At 37.5% G+C, this 21437-nt stretch overlaps 1 protein-coding gene across 1 annotated transcript in view; it reads left to right on the forward strand.

Annotated features, from left to right (window-relative positions):
• The window catches only part of OTOG (otogelin), a 106656-nt gene extending 91454 nt beyond the window's left edge, over nt 1–15202 (forward strand). The window contains exons 44-53 of the mRNA XM_026078980.1: nt 722–823; nt 1283–1381; nt 2190–2230; nt 3370–3445; nt 4105–4283; nt 5391–5495; nt 5919–6038; nt 7577–7622; nt 13893–13972; nt 15002–15202. Of these exons, the coding sequence (XP_025934765.1) occupies nt 722–823; nt 1283–1381; nt 2190–2230; nt 3370–3445; nt 4105–4283; nt 5391–5495; nt 5919–6038; nt 7577–7622; nt 13893–13972; nt 15002–15202 (1049 nt within the window). The remainder of the gene's footprint in view (nt 1–721; nt 824–1282; nt 1382–2189; nt 2231–3369; nt 3446–4104; nt 4284–5390; nt 5496–5918; nt 6039–7576; nt 7623–13892; nt 13973–15001) is intronic.
• Nucleotides 15203–21437: the final 6235 nt, after the last annotated feature.

Here is a 21437-nt window from a genome sequence, read left to right on the forward strand (position 1 = left end):
CGTTACCATATGGTTATTTTCTGCATGCTAATTATTTGATAATAATATGTCCTGTATATGTCTCTTGAATGGACTCTATTTTTGCACATAGATTTTGGTGAATCACAGACTGAGTCTTCTTGATTCGCTCTTCCATGTGCAAAAATTTGTGCCTTAAATGAAAACTTGAAATACACTGCTGTTTTTAACAGTGTTCTGGGGGTCACTTTGTTAACGTGGAAGCCATGGGCTGCATTTGGCTCTTCTCTTTATCAGCACTGTATTCTTCTGTCTCTTTTTAGGTGTCATAAGTCTTTGCACTGAGAATGCTAGAATGTCCTTGTTGTGGTTTTGCTGTGTGTTTAAGTGAGAGGATAACACTGGGATCAAAGGAAATGCCCCTTACTGGGGATCAAAGATACTCAAGTCCAGTCAGAAGGAGAATACCTGAAAAAAACAGTGATTCAGTAGGAGAGAAAACTTGCAAAATTTGTCATAACAAAAGAAATGGAGAGAAAATCCTGTTTGTTCCTGTTCTGACTCACAGTTAATATCTTCATTCTTTATAGCAGGGTAGGGGACAAAGAAAAGGCAGCTACACTGAAAATGAAGCCTTTCTGTAGGGACTACAGAGTACCTCTGCTGTCTTTCATGTGCCTGGGAGAATCTTATGGGCATGTGTTTCCGATGCAGTGGTAAAACTTTTTCCTGTGTTTTAGATTTAAATAATTGTTTTCTTCAGCATGTGGGGCTTGCTCTGATCAAATACCCAAGTGTGAAGAAGGAGAAGTGCTTATTGTGGATGGCAACACTACAGAGAGATGTTGCCCTACATACCAGTGTAGTAAGTTTCACTTGATTTTGATATTTTAGGTAACAGAGAACGTGTAAAACTTTGTAGTGTGGATGTTCAGTGTGAGAAATGGTGGATTAGAGGCAAAGTTACAGTTGTGCATATAAGCAAGCTATCATCTGCAGTGCCAAGCATGTACTCTTTAATTTTAAAACTTCATGTGCCTGAAACATTATGTGAATATCTGCATCATAGAGACAAATGAATAATTTCAGGCCCCAAATTCTGGAAATTTAAAACTGTTTTAAATGTTTGCCTAGAGTGGTTTTACTGTACACTACTATTATCTACTGGCTAACAGTTAAATTTTGATCATCAATCCTTTCAAGTAAGATGTTCTCTAAAGGTATTTATTATGAATAAGCCAGTTACTCTCTCTCGCTTTGTGTTTCTGTTCCTCAAAATAATAAAAAGCTTGCGCTGACTGAAGCTTCTTTTCCTTAATTTTAGTTTGTGAAATACATCGTTGTCCTGAATTCAAGTGTATGCTAGGCCTGTCTTTGGTGGAGGTATGGAGCCCAGAGAAGTGCTGCCCATTTCGGACATGTGGTAAAATGACTGATTTTCATTTTAGTTGCCTTAGACAATAAGACACTGACAAGAACTTTGGTCTTTTGGGTTTAAGTCAAAAAAATTACTAAAGGCATGGGCCCTAAGCTGTGCGAATGGTGATTTGCCGTGTGTATGTGACCGGTTGGGTTTCTGAACCATAGTGACCTGCTCATGAACAGATGGAATAGAGAAGTCATCTCGTGGCGCACAATGTCTTAACCTACCCCTTTTGTTTTTCTTCCTTCCCAAGGGTGATAACACTGCAGAATTTGCCTGTTCAAACTGGGAGCCCTCTCATACTTAAAATTTCTTAAGAATTAGTAAATTATTCATGACATTTAAAAGACAACCCCCCCCCCCCCAAAAAAACCCCAGAGGTTCACAGGTCAGGAATTTGCCAGTTTACTAAGATGGTAGTATATCATACAGCTCTCTGTGATGTCTTAAGCACAATTCTCCATTGCTTTATATTGATTATAAGGATTGTCATCACCACAAAAGGGGTTAAGGGCTACAATGATCACATTTTTTCTACAGTTCAGGTGGAGTCCAGATGATACAATACTGTGAATTGTTCTAATAGGTAAGGGAGAGGGTGGTCTTGGAAGCTGGTATTAGGAGTCAGGATGGAGTAGAAGCCAAACATAATTCTGGACTCCCCAGATGGGTATACTTCAAAAGCTAGTAGGGCTTCTTCAGTGATGACTTGTAAATCTGGAGTTTCTGATCTCTCTGATTCTCTGTTTTAAGCAAGTGGCAGAATGACTTCCTAAACTATTGCTTCTGTTATTGTGTTTTGTTTTAGAATGTGCGTGTGAAACAATCCCCAAACCTCAGTGCAAACTGGTATGGAACTCATCTTATTTGTCAGTATTCTTTTATTACTTTCTTAATAATACTATTTATCAGTATCTTACTAATAGTTTTTCAGTGAAATATGGAATGCCATGTGATTCTCTCTTTTTTTTTTTAAAGTACTTTACAAGAAGTTATATCAGCTTTTAAAAAGACAGTTAAGTTTAAATATCTTGCAGAATAAAATGACTGTATAGTATTGATATTTCATTTATTTTTTAGGACCAAATACTGTCCTGCAGTATATAGGGAGTGGAACTGCTTTCACACACTTGTGGATAGAATTTTGTTCTTAAAACGTCAGAACTAAATGCTTAAAGTGTCAGCATTTTGTTAATATTATTTGCTATAGCAAATATGTTAACCTATATTATGTGCTCAGACCATAGACTCAGCAGCTTAAAAATTTTATTTCACTGTGACTTGTTTCACATTAGGAAAACGCTTATTAGCTTTGCTGGGTTCAGTTCTCAGTCAGTACTGTGCATGCTTTGAGTTTACTTTTGGTTATTTTATCCAGAAAATATCTTGCAATGGGAATAATCAAAAAATCTAACTTGGAATGCTAGGAAGGAATAGGAAATAATAACAGCGCTCAGTTTGTATAAAGGATTTTTAATCAGTAAAGTTCAAAATGTTTTGCAAGCAAAGTTAGTATTAGTAGTCTCATTTTATAGATGAAGAAACTGGGATACAAGGAATGGGGTGTGCATACATATAAAACCAATAAAAAACAAAATTAAAAATGTGCATCTATTCTGTGCTACTGTAATACTGTTTACATCAAGTTATTACTTGAAAGAATATATTCCAAACTGTATGGAGAATTCTTTGCACAGGCAAGCCATTGCATTTCACTGCTGACCAGCCATAGTCTTTTCAGCCCTAAATAACTCCTGGACTGACACCAATATTCTATTTCTGTGGTGTAAACAAACTCCCATTTGGTCACCATTGCTAAACCGGTTGTCACTGTGAGTTATCAAAATGGATTCCAAAATAGGTTTCTAGTGGCAACAGATACAGCTACTCCAATCCTGAAGGAAAGGTGTTTAAAAGAAAAAAAAAAAGCATGCAGCTAAGAAACATTGTCATTTCACTTCTCTTTTTTTCTGCTTTTATACACTTAGGGGCAGAAACTTCAGATAGATGAACAGTTTCAGAACAGTACAGAAAATATCTGTAACTGTGTTAAGTACAAATGTGGTAAGTAGGAAAAGAATTTAATTCAAAGAAATATCCTTTCAAGTGCTGAGGTAGAATACAAAGTATAAATCAGATGTTCATGCTTCAGACATGGTACCGAGAAGGAAAGAATTGACTGACATAATTCACAAATAGTATAAGGAAAAGCAATAAAAATAGGACCCCTCACTAAATATTTGATTGGTTATAACCTGTCCTTGTATTCTGTTAACTGCTGCAGCAAGAGGTCTGTGCAGACAAATAGCAGGTAGAATTTGAGGAAAGTTGGAAGGTGTTGACTGAGCAGCCTGCACATTGCTGAGTTGGAGTGAGGACTCCAGCAAGACACTAAAACACCCACTCAATGTCCAGATCAAAAATAGTTCCACTAACCCATTACAATGACAGTCTGCACTGTCATTTTCATGGTCCTGCTCATAGAATATTATAATGTACTTATTTAGATTTCATGAATAATTATGTTTGCAATAACTTTGGGTTTGTTGTGATGCATCAGAACTATTATTAGTAACAGTTGATGTTTGAAAATCTGACCTATAATTCTTGGAGAGGTACAGTAGCTTTTTCCACTCCCATTTTACAGTTTGAAACTTTTTTGTAATTGAGTTATGACATGAAGCTGATTTTTCTGCACTTGCTGTTTTTGTGTTTTCTTGTAGTGAGAGACAAAGTTTGCCTGAGTAATGAGAGAGGTGTGCTGCTTCCTGGACAGAAAATTGTGGAACACGCTCCTGATGGCATTTGCCATATTTCTTACTGTACAAATATGATTGATCCCTCCACTAAATATTACCAGATAAATACCTCCTCGATAGACTGTGCTGTCAAGTGCAAAGCCGTAAGAAATTCAGAATTTCAGACCTGTAGTTTGTGACTGATGGTCTCAATAACATTTTTTGTTTTTGTAGTGAGTAGATTACAGTCATGGAAACAGGAGAGTGTACCTATGGGATCCCCCTCTAAAGCCCCCCTAAAGATGTGCTACAGCTCTTCTAATTAAAGTTTATAAAAATCTCTCTCCTTCTAGAGTTTTTTTCCCAAATGTAAATCATCTATTTATTCTGTAAAATTTTTGCTCCTGTATATTGACTGTCCTAGATTCACAAAGTGCTTCTCTGGGTGATTTACTCTCCACATAAATGACCTATTCCCCTTCTGGAAGAGAAGTAGACCTTACTGGATCTAAGTTTCTCACAGCTGAGAGTATGTTTAGGGAGGGTTTTGCATTAACCTGACACAGAGATGGCTTGAAGGTCTGGACAGATTTGTACTCACTGAGAGCAAAGGAGGATGCAAGTTGGGGTACCAGCTCTGTTTTTTAAAGCAGCTAGTGCTGGGGTCCAGTGCTCAGCAGGCATCCATACAGAGTACAGCGCTAATCCCTAAAGAACAAATACCATACTGCCACCGCCCATCCCTCTATAGCTTTTTCTGCATTATGTGTAAACTGGTACAAATTCCTAGAAGACATGCCAGTAAAAATGAGGAAGAGAAAAATATTTATAAATGTGAAAATGACTTTATTAAATCGGCAAATGAAATCTTGTGTTACAAAGTGTGATACATTACCCCAGGAAAAGTTCTTGCTGCATGCTTTATGGAATAGTTTTTCTAATTATGTATGTATTTGGTGTCCAATGTGTGAAAAGTCAAAATTTCAGTGGTTATTGAGTAAGCTGACAGACATACATTTTGAAAATGGTAAAAAGACCAATTCATTCTCTCAGAGTTGGAACTTCTTTCCATTTACTTCAATTAAAATTGAATGTATTTTAAAAAACTTCATGAATATACAGTGCATGAAAATGTAAGCTATGCAGTTTTGAAAGTTATTTAAAAATTGTCCCTAAAGTCCAGATACCTGAAAAAAATCTGCCCATTACACTAATGAAGTGTCAAGGTGTAAAATGATATCATACAAGGACTAACCTTTTGATTTTGGCAGAACCAAGTCTACGAGCCTCCAAAAGATTTAACAACTTGTTGTGGCAGCTGTAAGAATTTGTCTTGCCTCCACACTTTCAGCAACGGCACAGTTTCCAAATTTAAAGTAAGTTTATAAATGTTTTATTCCCTCAAAAATATTCAGAAGTAAACAAAACCTTAATAAGATACTCTGCACACACTGGCATAGAAAAAGCGCGGAGAAGTGCGTTATTTGGCCAAATACTAAGAATAGTTTTGCATGCACACGTCATTAATTTCTCAGAGAGTCAATCATATTGATGACTACAAAGCTTGAGTGATTCTGATATATCAGAGAATTATAGTCAACTTGGCTATTTTAGAACTTTCTTACATTATTTAGTGGACTTTGTTGAGCTGTACTTAAAAAGGTGCATCTAGGTCACGTTCTGTTATAATTACCTTTGACTGAGGCAGGATTGTGTTCGATAGAATTGTATAACGAATATTTGTAATACTGTTTTTGCTAAGCTGTTAGTAATGATTTTGTTTTACAATTTTTAAACAGCCTGGTAGTATTTGGATTTCAAACTGCATCAGATATGAATGCACTAACGCAGCAATAGGACCAGTTTTAGTTGCATCTTCAGTCAGCTGCCCACCCTTTAATGAAACTGAATGTGTGAAGGTCAGTGGTCATTGCATTGTTTATATTGCAACTATGATTTATGTTTGCATGAAAAGCTAAACATTGACAAAAGACTTTCTCAAGAAGGTAGAAATTATAAATTCTTGTCGTGCCTGCATTTTTGCCCTAATCTTTGAAAGTGAAAAGCTCTATCTATATACATGTAGTGTGCAACAAGACTCCCCAGTTACACAGCTGGAGAGGCCACTTCTTACTCTCAGAGGATACTTTCTCTTTTCATGGAGGCTCGTAGTATCAAATTTGTCCTCATGCAGCTGTCTGAACTTGCATGCTTTTCTGGGTTTGACTTCTCCTTTCTAACTGACTTTTTGTGTATAGCAATTCAATTAATTAGGATGGTCAAAAAAGATTAAAGAGAAAAAAAGGATTGAATATCAGGAAAATCTTTTCTACAGCGAGACATAAGACTGTGGACTAGTTTTGCAGGAGAAGTGAAGCCTCCACTGGTTTGAATGTGTAAAACTAAGCTAGACTAGGTACCAGTGAATGTATGGAGGGAACAATCTCATATTGTTCTCTCTAATTCTGTGTTTATGTGCGGTGGAAGGATGTTTTCCTCAATGAACGTTGGTACCCAAGCAGGGAACAGTCCTAAAGGAACTAGGTGGCTGTAACTCTTCCTAGCAGATAACAACAGATTAGTCCCTCAGAGAGAATCCCAGTCACACAGCTAGTGAAAGGTTTTTTGTTGTAGGCAGATTAAAAAAGAAAAGTTACTGTTCTCCTTTCCTTGTAAAAGTTCCGCTTCTTAGTTCCTTTCCCTGAATCCCATTGCATGCTCTGCAGGGTCTCCACTGCTCAGTAAAAAAAGTCTTCCTTTCCTGTCTCAATATGGTAGATGGATATCAAAAGAAGAGTTAACTGAGTGTCTCCTTAGATATTTTGGGGCAGCTTAGAAGATGACCCTTTGATTAGCATGAAAGCCATGGTGAAGAATTAAGGCAGAGAGAGATCATCACAGATTGAGATATTGAGGCAGACATCAAAAATTGAACTCTCCATCAGAGTAATCCTTAGGGAGCTTTTACAAAACTGCAGCTATTCTTACTGCAGTGCTCTGGGTGGTGCTTCATGCTACAGCATTGAAGACAGCCCAGTGTGACTACAATGGCCTCCCATTTAGATGAGATTTCTTTCTATTTTGAATTCAGAATCTGTTTTTTTTGTGATTGTAGATATGGCAACTACAGCAAGTCAGGGTATTCCTCCAAGTACCATGTGATAGAATCAGAGATAACACAGTCATTCCCTCTCCAAATGTGTCATTTAGATAGCTAGTTATGTTTAGTGGCATTCAGTGACAACCACTTAATACTCACTTGTGTTAAAACAGTGAAATTAGATCATTTTTAGCCAGATTCTGATCCATGCACTAGAGTGCTATGTTTGCCTGAATATGGTTCCAGAGATGTCAGGGTAAAGTGCAGAGCTTTATCTGAAAGATATTTCTAATAGTGCAGATATATGGGAATTAATGTTTTTTCCACTTTTTCTTTTTTTTTTTCCCTCTTGGTCAGGTTGGAGGCTATGTTGTACCGTTTCTAGAAGGATGCTGTAAAACATGTAAGTAATTAATGAAACTTCGTGACTTCAGAGAATCCCATCTGATCTGTAGTTAGGTTAGAAATAAGGTTGATTCCTTATTCCATGAAAGCTTGATTCTGATCTCACTTACAATATCAGAGGCCATGCTTTTCCCAGGGTTACTCATGTGAATACGAGCCATGTGAAGCTGGTGGAGTTAAACCAGAAAAAATGGTTCAACATTGAAGGATTTACTACACTGATCCAGATTGTGGCTCCATTAAAATCTGTTGGGATTACTATTTGACTATGCATCCTTTAAAATCGTCCCCATGTAACTTGAAAACAAGGACTATAATTAATGTTTCATTCTAAATTAATTCTATATTAATCCTCCAAGAAAATTGGTGGTTTTTTTCAGTTCAAGTATTAGATTCACTTTTTTTCATAGAGTGTTAATTATGCTGTTTATATTTCTTTTGCAACATTTTTAGCTAGGTTATCACACCAGTAGAAATGTGATTTTTGCTTATGGCAAAAGTTACAGAAATTCACTTATATCATATGAGATCATGTAGAGATTAGGTGGTCAGATGTTGCGTAGAGGACTTGTATATGAGAGGCAGCATTGTCTGAAAACTGAAACAATAGATCAGGAAGTAGCAATTTTCCGCCCAGCTCAGCTACTGTTTTACCGTGAAGAGCTGGTCAAATGGCTTTGTGCTCTGCTTTTCAATGCTAAATTGTTCTTTATTCTGCAAGTAACTCCACTGTAATGAATCAAGTTACTCAGAATAAACTACTGTACTACTCAACTTCAGAAAAGGCTGGCAGAATATGTTCCTTACCTTCTCAATCTCCATTTTTTTTTAATTGAGAAAATCTTCTCAGAGTGGTCTGGAGTATTACAGGAAGACATAAATCTCCCATAATAATTGAGCTTGATTCAGCTAGCTAATGCTTGTACATAATGTTACTGACATAAAATGCTAAATATTGTTCAGGAGACAGAATTTTATTGCACTTTAGCCTGAATGGAAAAGGAATTCTCATTTAACTAGAAACCATCTCTCCTGATTTTATTTTAACACTGAAGTAGCTGGGGAAGATACATTTCCTGAAGGAAGGGAGAAAGAAAAAAAAAGGCAATAAATAAATAAAGATTTTACTCTTTTAAAATAAAAACACAATATATAGCAGAGATAGCTAATGTTCAAATCATCGCTTTCTACTCTATGTAATTCATTTAAAGTTTTAAGTGCCATTAAATATCTCACATTACGCAGGGAGTTCAGGGAGTCCTGATGTTATAGCCATACTTTTTAAAGAGTGTTTAGGTGCTTCCAGTTATACATAAAAACATTTTTTCTTTCTATTTTTTGTAAAATTTGGAAAATTACTAGGAAAAATATTAAACGAAAAAATGGTCTTACCAGTGTTTTACAGGAACTTGGTTACATTTGATTAATTCCATCCCTGACCCAAGGCAAAAAGGATTTTTCATGTTCCATTTAACTATTCAGTTGACTCATCTGTGCTCACATTCCTTCTATAGCAAAACATTTCAGAGTTCTTGGCTATTTTTTCTGAAATACATGGCTAAACATCTCAATTCAATCATGTTACAGACTTACTGTAAAGAATACTACTGTGATGGGAATCAACAGTATTCAGTAATCTTTGAAGAAATGGCAAACTCTCAGACTTTGTAATAGACTATACACAACAAGAAGCAATGAGCAAGGAAGCAAAATTAACAGAGAAATTGTTATGTGAACTTTACTACGTACAGTCGGCTGGAAACGTAAACTTTCTTTCTTTCTTGAAAACAGCACATGAATCCCATTTTGCCCATGGAGCGCTGTGTCAGTATTGGTCAAATTGCCTGCCAAGTCGCTGATACTGCTACCTTGAGTATTCTCTAGTTCTACTATAAAACTCCTCAAAATATTGATTACTGTATTTAGTGTAATGTAAGGTACTATGTTTTGGAAGGTGCCTTAAAACATGTTTCATCTACATTCATGTCTTTATATTTGGTAAGGATGGAGATTGATCTGTGCTGTAAATAATTAGTTAATTGTAATACACTGTTAGGTTCCATTAATAGACATAGTTCAAAAGCTTTCATGCAACTTTTTTAAAAGAACTTAAAATGAAAAAAATTCTCTCTTATGTGATTGCAATGACATGTTTTGACTTTTATGAGAGCTAATAAAGGAGCTCTGGAAAAATAAAATAATTCTGTACAGAATATGTTCCAAATATGCTAATTCTTAATATAAATCATGAGCTCAGTACATTTTTTTCTTAACATTCTGGTACATAGCTGAAACATTTTGGCTGATTTTAAGAAGAATTTAGCCTGAGGAGACACCTAACCTGAAGCATTTAAGCTCAAATATACCTGAAGCTGGCAATGTTATATGCAACTGAAAAGGAGCTCTTATACTGGGCAGTATCATATTATCTTTAAAGAGGTACAAATACCTTACATCATCTGCATAAGCAGGTGGAACAGCGATTTAAGAGCTAAAGGTAGTAGGTGATAAAGAATGGGATAGGGCTGAAGAAAGAGGTGCAGGTATTTTCTGCTGGGTGGGATGGGAATTGAGAGTCATGACGGGTTTCTGAGACTACTCGATAAGGTACCATGTGCAGAGGTCCTGCACTGAGGTATGTTACCAGCTGGGAGGTACCTTTTTGTTTTATTCATTATGTGCTACACTTAGTAGTACAAATGTCTTTTGAAAATGTGGAAAATGTCTGCTTTTTCCCTAATCCTGATCACTGTAAGAGAATGATAGTATCTCTGTATGTTTTTTACTTTCATAGACCTGTGTTTCAAACACTTGTTCCCAGTTCTGTAGCCCATTCTCTATAAACTCTTGTTAGTCTTTGAGATGATCATAATCCATCTCTGACATTACCCTTCAATTACCCATAGCAGCCACATAAGCCAGTTTCTGAACAGACTGTTTATTAAGACCATTAAAAATCCATTAAGCTCCTTTTCGGCAAGGTAGAAGATCTTGCTATTGCACTTAGAGAAAGATCACAACCACAGCCTTAAATAATTTAGGTAAAACAGTGTTGTTAATCTGGGGCATGCATCACAAAATAAAATCCAACCCATAAAAAGTCCAATGACTTCTGAGATTGACATGTGCAAGCAGAGTCATGTAGCTGATTTCACACCTGTTTATAGACAACACAGTGCTGCTATGAATCATGTAGCTCAATCTGACTAAACAATTCTGGCCATGAGAGCAGATCAGTCAGTTGTAATTGCATGAGATGTTTTATGAGAAGGGCTATCAGCTTCTTGTTTTCTTTTGAAGCACTTTATCATTAGAAACCATTGTGATTTTTGTTTTCAGTTTGAAGTGGTATTTGAAAATAATGTCCTCTGTGTAAGGCCCACGAGTTCCATCAAAACCTAGAGAATTTTTGCAAACACTGCTCAGAGGAATTTACACAATTTCTTTCTTGCAGCCCCAAAGATCAACTTAAATATAGGGTATAAGATTCTCTTAGTTATACCAGTGTAGATCAGAAATAACTTTCTTGAAGACATTTGAGGCAGAACCAGTTAAAGAGAAAGTAATTGGTTCCCATTCTGACCCAGCATCCTAAGCAATATGTTTGAATTCTTCCAGGTTTTGATATTATGCTTAGCAATGCAATTAATACACAGACATTTTAGTTTGGATTCTCTTCTAAAATATGTTGGAATCTGATAACTATGAAATGTTTCATATTGGTAGGGAATCCTCTGTAACATGTACTGTGTTCAATATGTAATATTTTTACCAGGTTCTGCAGTGTCAGTGTTCTTCCCATTCCCAGTTAGCCCAGTCACTCCTACAGCCTATGTTCACTGTAACACAGGTACATTTTCCTGGAAATCAGTAGGATCAACCCAAACAGCATCATTGTTGATTTGCAACAATGTACTGATAGGAGCATCAGGCCTCATGTTACCCAATTATGCCAAAAGCTGCAGTGTAGTATTAACTACTCATTGTTGGGAATGGCTCGCATTTTGGTTTTGTTTTGTTTTTCATTTTGCGCTGTATGGCAGTGCATTGTTGTTAGCCAACAATGTACTGTTGGTAGTAAGCACTCGCATAGTCTTTAGCTTGCTGCATGTGTAAGACTGCTGTGTTTAAAATGTTAGCTAATTCCATTATGTTCATGGTGCTGTAGAACATAGAGACTAATGGCTTTGCTTGCTAAAGCTTATTATATAAATAACATTTTTGCAGATGATATGTCATATAGTTTTGCTTTTAATAGCCTATAGAAGAAGCAGTTCATTTCTTTCTCTGCCATAGTTAGGACAGTATACTGAAAATAGCAAACCTGTGTTTATTCCATGAAAATTGGAGATTATCTTTGTTCTTTTTTATAGAGCACAATAAGTTTGGGAGTTGTAACATGATACGAGTGCAATCCTTTGTGGCATTTATTTTGCAAAAAAAACCTATCAATATTTGTATAAGAGAAATGATGTTGAGTGTAATTTTTTACATCACTAAGTGATAAATCCTTCATTAAATTACACTCCTGACTCTGGGATTACTACATGGAAGCCTGTATTACTCCTTCATACTGACATCACTGTAAATGACAAGAGTATTATGAATCAGCCCGAACACCAAGCGATGCTTTTTTGACTGTACAGAATATGAAGAAGAATCTCATTACAAAATGACGCATGTGAAATGCTCGTGTGTTTGTAAGGCTGTTCATGGAAAAGTGTAACTAGTTGCAGAGTTCATTAAAAGCCTCTGGATATTGAAGTACATGCATGCAAATATGTTGTTTTTTTTTTTTTTCATGAGATATGATATACTTTCACTGTAGCCCAGATGGAGTCATAGTCCCAGCTGCACTGAATTCCCCATCCCACACACTGCATAAAATTTAGTAAAAGAAGAAAAGACAGTGAACAAGACTGGTACTATGAGAAGCATGGAACAATGGTGAGTTGTTTGTTTTCCAAAACAGTTTAATTTTTTCTTTGTTTCTCAATTTACTCTTTCCCTGAGCAAATATAATTCAATGATACTCAACCAGCAGCCAGCTATTTCTGAATGTAGATTTTTATTTGTTTCTAAGAAGATTCATTGCTGTCCTTTTCTTTTCATATTCTGGAAGCATCTGCTATGCATAGAGTCAGTAGCTGACTTTTTTATTAAAAAAAACAAACTTCTCTTCTCTTCTCTTTGAGAAGCAGCATTGCCTGGCTTGACAGTGATTAGAGCAGGGAACTGGCCATTGGGTGTCGAGAAGTATTAAAATTCTGCCACAATTCAGTATTAGATCTTGGTCAAACAGATGAGTTTTCCTTTGCCCTTGTTTTTCTGGAGCTAACAGTATTCACCTTTCATGGACACCTTTGGATTTTCTTGGCTGCAAGAAAATGTAGTTGTGTAAATGGAGAGTCATGTGGGACTGTATCATGCTGTTTAAAATCTGTTGTGAAACTATGGGAGCTATTATAAAGGAATGGACTTTGTTTTTTCTTATAGATCTTCAATCTGATGTGGTTTCCTCAGCATAAAGAGGATCATCGTAAGAAGATACTGCGCTTTCTGACCTCTAACAACTGAACTTCAGACTGAACTTTGTCTCTTTTCTTCAAATGTCCAGGGTTCTCATTAAATTAAGTTTAACCTCTTTTAATTTCATTTTATGATTTCTTTTTAACTTTTTTATTTCATCCATACACTTTGTACATATTTTTGTGAGGAAAAATATGGAAATAATGCTAATGAAAATGTAAATAAAAATTTAATCTGTTCACTGGTGTTTTTCTTCTTCTTTATTAAACACATACAGAAATGTAAAGTCCCCCTGAGCCCTCATGTTGTTAAGTGTTCATTTTAGATTTTGTTTAATCCAATGGAATGCAATCGTTACTATTAATGTTTGTTACAGTTACTGCATAGAAAATGTATTTAATGCATTATTAACAATCCATCTCACAGGACTGGTTGATTACTTTTAGATAATTTTCTGAAGGACAGAGTGAACTTACTCTTAAAACGGGTCTGAAAGAAGAATAAATTTGTTAGAATTTTTACTGGAGTAGGAGGAGACAGATACTTTAATGCATGAAAAAGATCATCTTAAAAGCAGTGATTTAAATGCAGCGTATATTTTATGTCACTTTGTCAGAGAATTTTTGTGTATGTTGTGATGTATTCCATATTTTGTATCTCTTGATTCCATAAAATATTCAGGAGCATTTCCGTCTCTGAAATTTGAGCTGATATTTTTCAATCAATGCCCATTTTGCAGGTAAGGAAGATGGAAAATTCTGTAAAAAGGTGGCTGTTAGGATGACCATCCGCAAGAATGACTGCAGAAGTAACACACCAGTAAGTAAACACTGATCATAATTAATTTTAATAGAAGGGGAAAAAATAAGAAAAGTAAAAAAAAAGGAAAAAACAGAACAAAAGTTCCATGTTGCTATTGTCTGCATCTCGCTCTCAGAGAAACAGAGGTTTTTGTGTTTTATAGACTTGTTTTAGTGTTGCCCTACACTCTCAGAAGTCATCTTCTCAAATAATAAGAAAATGGGGATACTACTTCTGTTTTTGAATGTATGCGTGTTTATGAATGTATTTGAATGCTCATGTTGATTTAGGGTAAATCTAATGGCTCAGTTTGGCCTCAAATGCAGTTATATGCAAATTAGCTTCGATATAATTGACACTTGCCAAAGATGCACTACAGTTAAAACTATTGGAGGTGTGTTTAATTTTCCATTTGTCTAGGGAGTGTATTTGAATGCCAACTTCATGAAAAAAGGAGTCTTGGGTCCTGAAGTTTGTCTTTAGGCAACAGCATGAGCATATTGCAATATCTGTAGGAAGAACGAGGCATGATCTTTGTGTCTGCTGAAGCGCTAATGTTAAACAGATGGATTTGCTGTAGGAAGACACCAAGAATGTGTTGCTGGGCAGTAAGGCAGTGTGAGCAGCAGCGAAGGTGCAGACAAAAGTCTCACGTGAGATGTAGATCACTGAGATTAGTACTGCAGACAGTTGAGGACATAACATTCAGTGCTATGTTCAAGCCAGTGTTGCTGTGAATACTTTAAAATTCCAAATTGAAATTAGTTCGTGCCTGCTAGTGGTGAAAGCCTGTCGTTATTGAAATGAACAGAAAGTCATCATTAATCTCAGTAGGATGAAAATTGAGACCTATCTGGGCAACATATTTGAGAGTTTATTACTCAGACACAGTGGGATTTCATAAGGGGCTAGGGTAAATGCCCAGCACTTTTGCATTGCATTGCAGTTGGATTTGGGTGCCTGATTTCTTTGGGACCTTCTTGAAAACTCCTGGCTTTATTTTATAGCTGCTTAAATTTGCTGATTATTCTTCATGTTTGTTACCAGGTGAACATTGTTTCGTGTGATGGAAAATGTCCGTCTGCAAGCATTTATAACTACAACATCAATACATACGCAAGATTCTGCAAATGCTGCAGGGAGCTTGGACTACGGAGACGAACTGTGCAATTATATTGCACGAGCAATTCAACCTGGGTCACCTATTCAATCCAAGAACCAACAGACTGTTCTTGCCAGTGGTCTTAAAAAAAACATAAAAGGGAAAAACCCAGCAAGCCCAGCTATTCCCGGCATAAGATATTTTGAATAGTTTATCCCTAGAAAATACGATATGTAATCCACTGAATTTTATCAGTTCATGTTAAATGATGAAGGAACAGCTATATTTTTTGGACTTTTCTAAATTTCCAAAGAATGGCTTTGCATCGTTTGTTTTGTGAGTTGTCTTCATGTTCATTTCACAGGGATTGTTTTAAGAGTTCTTGTGACATGTGCCAACTTAAAAGATGAAGTGATTACTTTAGAGACACCTCAAGAGGAAGAATACCTTCTATTTTATTCTGGAAGGTTGACCCACACTGTGTCAGGCGCCCGTTCCTGTTTTAAATCGTTGACACACAGGCTCATCTGGCAGCAGTCTGGTATTTTGAATGTGTTGCAATACTGTAAATACATTCAGTGTCTATTAAGAAAAATTGTTTGGGAAATATGAGGAGAATTTTCAGTTTAAATCATATTCATATTGTGAAGTAGAGCATCTATGAGAAATTAAATTACAGATCTTTTTATCAGGGAAACATCATCATTGCTGGTAACTGTATGTAATTTTCCCTGGTAATAATTTCAGTTTTTCTAGTACATTTTACATTGTAGTGAAAAGCATTATGGCCAATATGTAATCTATTTTGATTACTTAGAAGTAGTAAATCTTTCTTACAAATAATATGACATAAACTGAAAATACACAGATTTAACAAATGAAAACCATTTTACATTCCTTTATATAGAAATGCCTTAAATGAAAACATTCGTCATATAAAATGCACTGTATTTAAACTGTTTCCTTAGGAGAATGAACTTTGTTTAACACTAATTTTAAAGACGTGATATGTCATTAGGAAAAAGGAAAACCAGGATTATGTATCTATCTAAAAGAGAAACAGATAAGCTGAAAACATTTGTCACCAGTGTAGTAGAATGTAACTTCCTATGTCAAGAGTGTTTGATATCAAAATTGTACAATTGTAAGGTTTGGCATTTTAAAAGCAGTTTTGCTTGTGAACTTGAACAGCCAACATTCTGTTTAATGAAACTAATATTTTTCTTCTCTAACCTAATATTGCTGTCCTCTTCTTTCCTAACTAATGCTACCGTGATGCAGCAAAACTCCAGTTGCTTTAATTTTGTAGATCAAAACTGTAGATAGCACATAGCCTATATGCTTTAGATCCTAAAATATAAAAAATAGATCACAGAATAACTTGTTAAAAAGCTGCTTCTCTGCAGTTAATCCAAAGAAAAATGTGTTGTTAAACTCATGTGAACACTTTTGGTATTAATTTTATATACTGTACATTTCATTCTTACAATATCTAATAAAGAACAGGAAGTCTTATTTTGTTACAACTAAATTTGCTATCAGTGTTAAAGCAGCTTGCTATCAAGTGATTCAACACATAGTGTTTACTAATTTCTTTTTCAGCAGTGCATATTGTAATTTTAGGTTTTTCTGATATCAGTAGTACTAGTGATCTAATATTACATCAAAGAAGGCCTGCAGATGTGTTTTTTAAAAATATTCTCATGTGAATGGTTTCACTGTTCTGATCCCATCACAATTCACTTTCATCCTCAAAAATGCAAAATTCAGCTGTCATTTTATTAAAAATAAAAATTGGAAATCCTTTGCTTGTAGAAGTGTAACAGCATATTTCTGACACTGAGCAAAAAAATATATATATGGATCACTTCCTCAGCATTTCCTTTTCACAGCTTTTCCCTAAACTGTCACTTAGGATTGAGTGCAATGAGTAGACTGTGTTTTGAATAAGTGTAAGAATTTTGTTATAGCATAGTTGTTGTGTAATGATATTTACCTTGCAGTACTCAGGGCTGGATAAGTTATTTTAGATCTCACTATAATATGTGCTGTCTCTGTCCATTTAGAAAGAGATATTCCTTGTTCAAACTCATCTTCTAAACAGTGCAATGAAGACAGAGTTTGGGAGGAGTGCATCCTTCCCCAAACCAGGAACTGAGCAGCAGGAAAAATAAGTACTATGAGCTGAGCTAAGTCTTCAACTCAGCTGCCTAAAATTCAGGCTTTTGCTGTTGTAACTGCCTCCTGTAATACCAGCTGGCAGATGTCATCCTAGAGGGTAGCAGTTATCAAAAAGAGCTTTTTCTTTTGCTCTCAAGCAAGAAGGTACTAGATGTGGAGTGCCAACCACCAAAATGAAGAAAAGAATTAAAACAGGAATTCAGTCAGTCTCTGTATTTTTCTCGAATAAGGCAATGTTTCCTCCTGTTGCCACTGAAGTTGCTGGCAAAATTCTCATTGCTTCCAGCAGCATAAGGCAGTGATTTTGGAAACCATTTGAGATCCAAAGTTTCAGCTGTTGCTTGAAGAGCAGGTTAACATTGGTCTGTCAAGGCCTGACAGTAGCAAGCAGAGTATGCTGTACCCATTAGCCATAACCAAGCACTCTGCTGCTGCTTCCACTTCAGAAGTAAAACAATAAACATTGTGTTAAGACCCTACTTCTGATTTTGTAAACACTAGGCTTATGCTGAGAAAAACTAGAGGAAAGATCCCTACTGCTTATGGCTGGGCAACAGAAGCTATTTTTACCCCTTCATCGGTGCTAAATCCCTTCACAGATGCTCAGCCTGTCTGCCTTTGGGCAGTTCAAAGCAATCCCAGCCCTTATAGTGCGTTTACCTTACTCTGTGTTTGTACAAAGCAACTCAGTTGGGAGAAAAGTCTGGCCTTATTTATACTTTCAAGTCTTTGGAAACCAAAAAGATCTCACTAGCTTTGGATTTTATCTGACCCTTTCCTACAAGAGGCACTTGGACTGTAACAAAATCTGAGTCCAAAAACAACTTTAATTTTTTTTATGCTAAGAAACTGTTTTGCTTGGTTATGTAGGTGAAATATGCAGGGTATAGAGCACTAAAAATACTCTTTAGAATTCAGATGCAAGTATGGGCCTCTTACCATCACAACGTTATGCATGGCTTTATTACTCCAGATGCATATACACACTTGGAGCTAATAAAATAATTCAAGCCTTTACATAAGTTCTCACAATGGCAAAAGTTAAATCTTTCATTCAGCATATTAAATGAGTCCCTGGAAGGAAGCATGCTTTCTTCAAGTATTGCAACAAGGACACTGTGATTTTCTATTACAGCAGAGCACCAAGCACTCTCCAAAGACAAAACCATAACTCCAGTGAGTTTCACAAAAATTTGTTGCGATGTTTTGCAGAAGAGCCATGTTTCCTAGGAATCTAAAAGAAAAAAAAAAAAGGCAAAGCTGGTTTTCAGCAGGCACGGGGTGCTGCTCTCCTGCAGGCTTTTCTGGGGCACCTCTTTCCATGGCTGCAGTGAGGGTGAAGCTGCCCCAGTCGCAGGCCACTGCTGCGGCGGGAGGGAAGCAGCCAAGGCTTATTCTGCGTTGTGCCCCAGTGGTTCTCCAGAGAGGGCACAGGACCCCGAGAGGCAAAAAAAAAAAAAAAAAAAAAGGTGCCTGTCCAGGAAACGTTGCCTGTGCACAGCTTTCTACCGAGTGGCCTTTTGGAGATAGGCTTTGGTTGGGTGAGCACCAGGGTGGCAGCTCCAGGGACGAAGGCTGGAAGGGAGCAAGCCGCTGCAGACACGCAGGCTTCTTCCTCTTGCAAACAGCAGGATCAGACAGGAGAAAACATTTACGCGTCCATGAAGTGCTCGCTGCCTTCCAGGGAGGAGAGGTGGGGGCTCCTGGCCGTGGGGCAGGAAGGGTTAATGAAAGGCCTGGGCACCTGCGTGGCCAAAGAGCCCATTTGCAGCAGCTGAAGCCCATTTGTGTTGGGTGAAAGGGTGGAGGTGGTGGCTGCGTGGGGCAGGTGCCTGGGGAAGAGGAAGCAGGGGGAGCCTGGTGCAAGTGGTGAGTGGCTTTTCTCTCGAACTAACCTCTGTTTTAAAAGTGAGGAAAGAGCTTTCAGTGTGGGGTCTGGGGGGGTGTAAACTAGGGGAGAGAATGAATTTGGCCTCAGGGCTCTGGCAGGGTTCTTTGCTTCAGCCCTATCCTGGTTTGGCTTTGAGAAAGATTTGAAAAGGTAATTTTTTATTCTATAAAAGCTGCCTTCAAGTAGTGAAAGCAACAAACCAGCAAATAAAAATGCTGCTGGTGTTGGCAGGCTTTGTGGCTTTATAACTCTGCTGTATTCTACTGGCTTGCTGCTGTGGCTGATCAGGTGCTTTACATGTGTTAAGAGGTTTAGTTGTCAGTAGGGGAACATTTCTGTTTCCTTTCTGTAAATTGAAAACTGTGAAAATGGCGATGGGAAAACCCAAAACTGCCAGCTCTGGACATCTTGTTGCCTTTCATTGGCTTTAAGGATGTCTGCAGGAATAGGCAGCCTGCTGCTGGCTTCTAGAGTCAGACTTGTCCAGATTTAGCTCAGAAATGGTGCTCAGATGCTTCCTCAAAATACATGGATGCTGTCAGTGCTTTCTTGGTAGGTGTTTCACTGCTACTGTGCTGTAGTGCTACCTGCATTGTAAAGCTGCTTATCCCAAACGCAACAAGGCAGCTCGAAGCTTTTAAAATACTCTTCAGAAGGTAGGCAATAGACTGAGTACTTCTGAACAAAAATCTGAAAGGATGCGTGTATGAGAAGCGGGCAGGAGTTTTTTCTTTTCTCCTTGGTCTTTAATGTCACAATAAAGATTTTTTTTTAGTAAAAATAGATTCTGTAGGAGAGAAATCCAGCCCCTCTTGAAATTGCTGAGGCTTGTGCTATTTTCTTTGCAAGTCTCAAAATATTTCTCCAGCACTGCAAACTGAGGGCCCTCTTCTTCTACAGGCCTTTGTAGATGTGGAGTTTCTCTGCAAATATGACTTCTACTTGTAGCTATAGAAACATCCTAGGCTTGTATCGTGTTAAAATTAGGACCCACATGATCTTTGTGATGCTGAGTTGTTTTCCATCGTGGAATAACATATTTTGTGAGTGTTTTGAGTATGGAAACATTGCTTGTTCTTTATGGTACTGATTGCTCATCTCTACCTCCTTTAAAAAACACATTACTTGGATTACTTCAAGCAAGCTTACCCAGCCATGATTCATAGGGCAACGTAAGTGGTCGGACAGCTGGAACCTTAAGCATGATGGATAACTGGCCATTAAGAATAGCCTTTAAAAAGAAATATAATGATACCAACTGATATCAATTGTGCCATCTAAACTTTTGCCGTTGGGGTTATTAGCATATGATCTGGTCTCAGAGTAACAGCCTTGTTCAATAACGCTTTCCCTAATTAGTAATAGTGCTGCCTGGTGATTTGGTGAGGTGATTAAAATATTGGCATCTGTTGGTCTACAGTTTAATGTGAATTATTAGTCACAAGATTAATAACTCGCTTCTCCTCACGGGCTGCATGCCTTAGAGGCCCTCTGAAGTCAGACACATAATATCCAAAAAATTCCTTCCTCGCTCTTATCTTAGCCCCCACCAGTATCGTCCCCTCCTGTGCAAGTGGCTAGCCAGGAATAATTAAAATGAGGTAACAGCTGCTATGCAGATGGTGATTTGGGGGGAAAAAAATCCCCTCTCAGTGTGATGAAGACATCCAACATTTTTAGGAGCAGTACCTGACTGTCAACTCTTCAGGTCTGTTTTCTGTATTGATTTTTTTGACCGATGCTTTGATCGTGTTGGTGATTTTAGCTGTTTAAAAGCTAGATATCTGAATGGACTCGGCCATCCAGGCTCCCTCCACGACGGAAGGGAGAGAGGTGCCGTGGGGAGCGACTCATCCTGGGCTAGCCCAGGCGTCCCAGACGGCTGTGGCGAGTTGCCCTCTGGGTGCACCAGCTCCCCTGCTCCCCACGGAGGGAGCGTGGGCAGCAAGGTCGGGCCCGGCACCTCGTTTGGGGGTTGTTAACACGAGGTGGAATGAAATTGGCCCCTCGCGGTCAAGGATGGCTCAGCAGCCAGCCTCCTACTCTGGTAGGAGGTATTGCATGTTTTATCTAACCTCCTCCTCTCAGGTGATGGATGGTAATACTTGAGTTGCATGCAGCTGAAGGGGACGTAAGTTGCCTTGTGTAGTTTTTCCTGTATGTCTTAAAGCAGGCTCATTTTCTGCAATAGCTATACCTAAACTTTCCCTGTATCTCTAGAACGGAAGAAAGATATCGTCGGCCAAATCCTCAAAATGGGAAAATGCAGCTAGCTGTAGTCATTGCCTGCCCAGCTAAATCTGAGAAGA

Source organism: Apteryx rowi, unplaced genomic scaffold (genome assembly GCF_003343035.1).
Source record: "Apteryx rowi isolate R43461 unplaced genomic scaffold, aptRow1 scaffold_49, whole genome shotgun sequence".
NCBI lineage: Eukaryota > Metazoa > Chordata > Aves > Apterygiformes > Apterygidae > Apteryx > Apteryx rowi.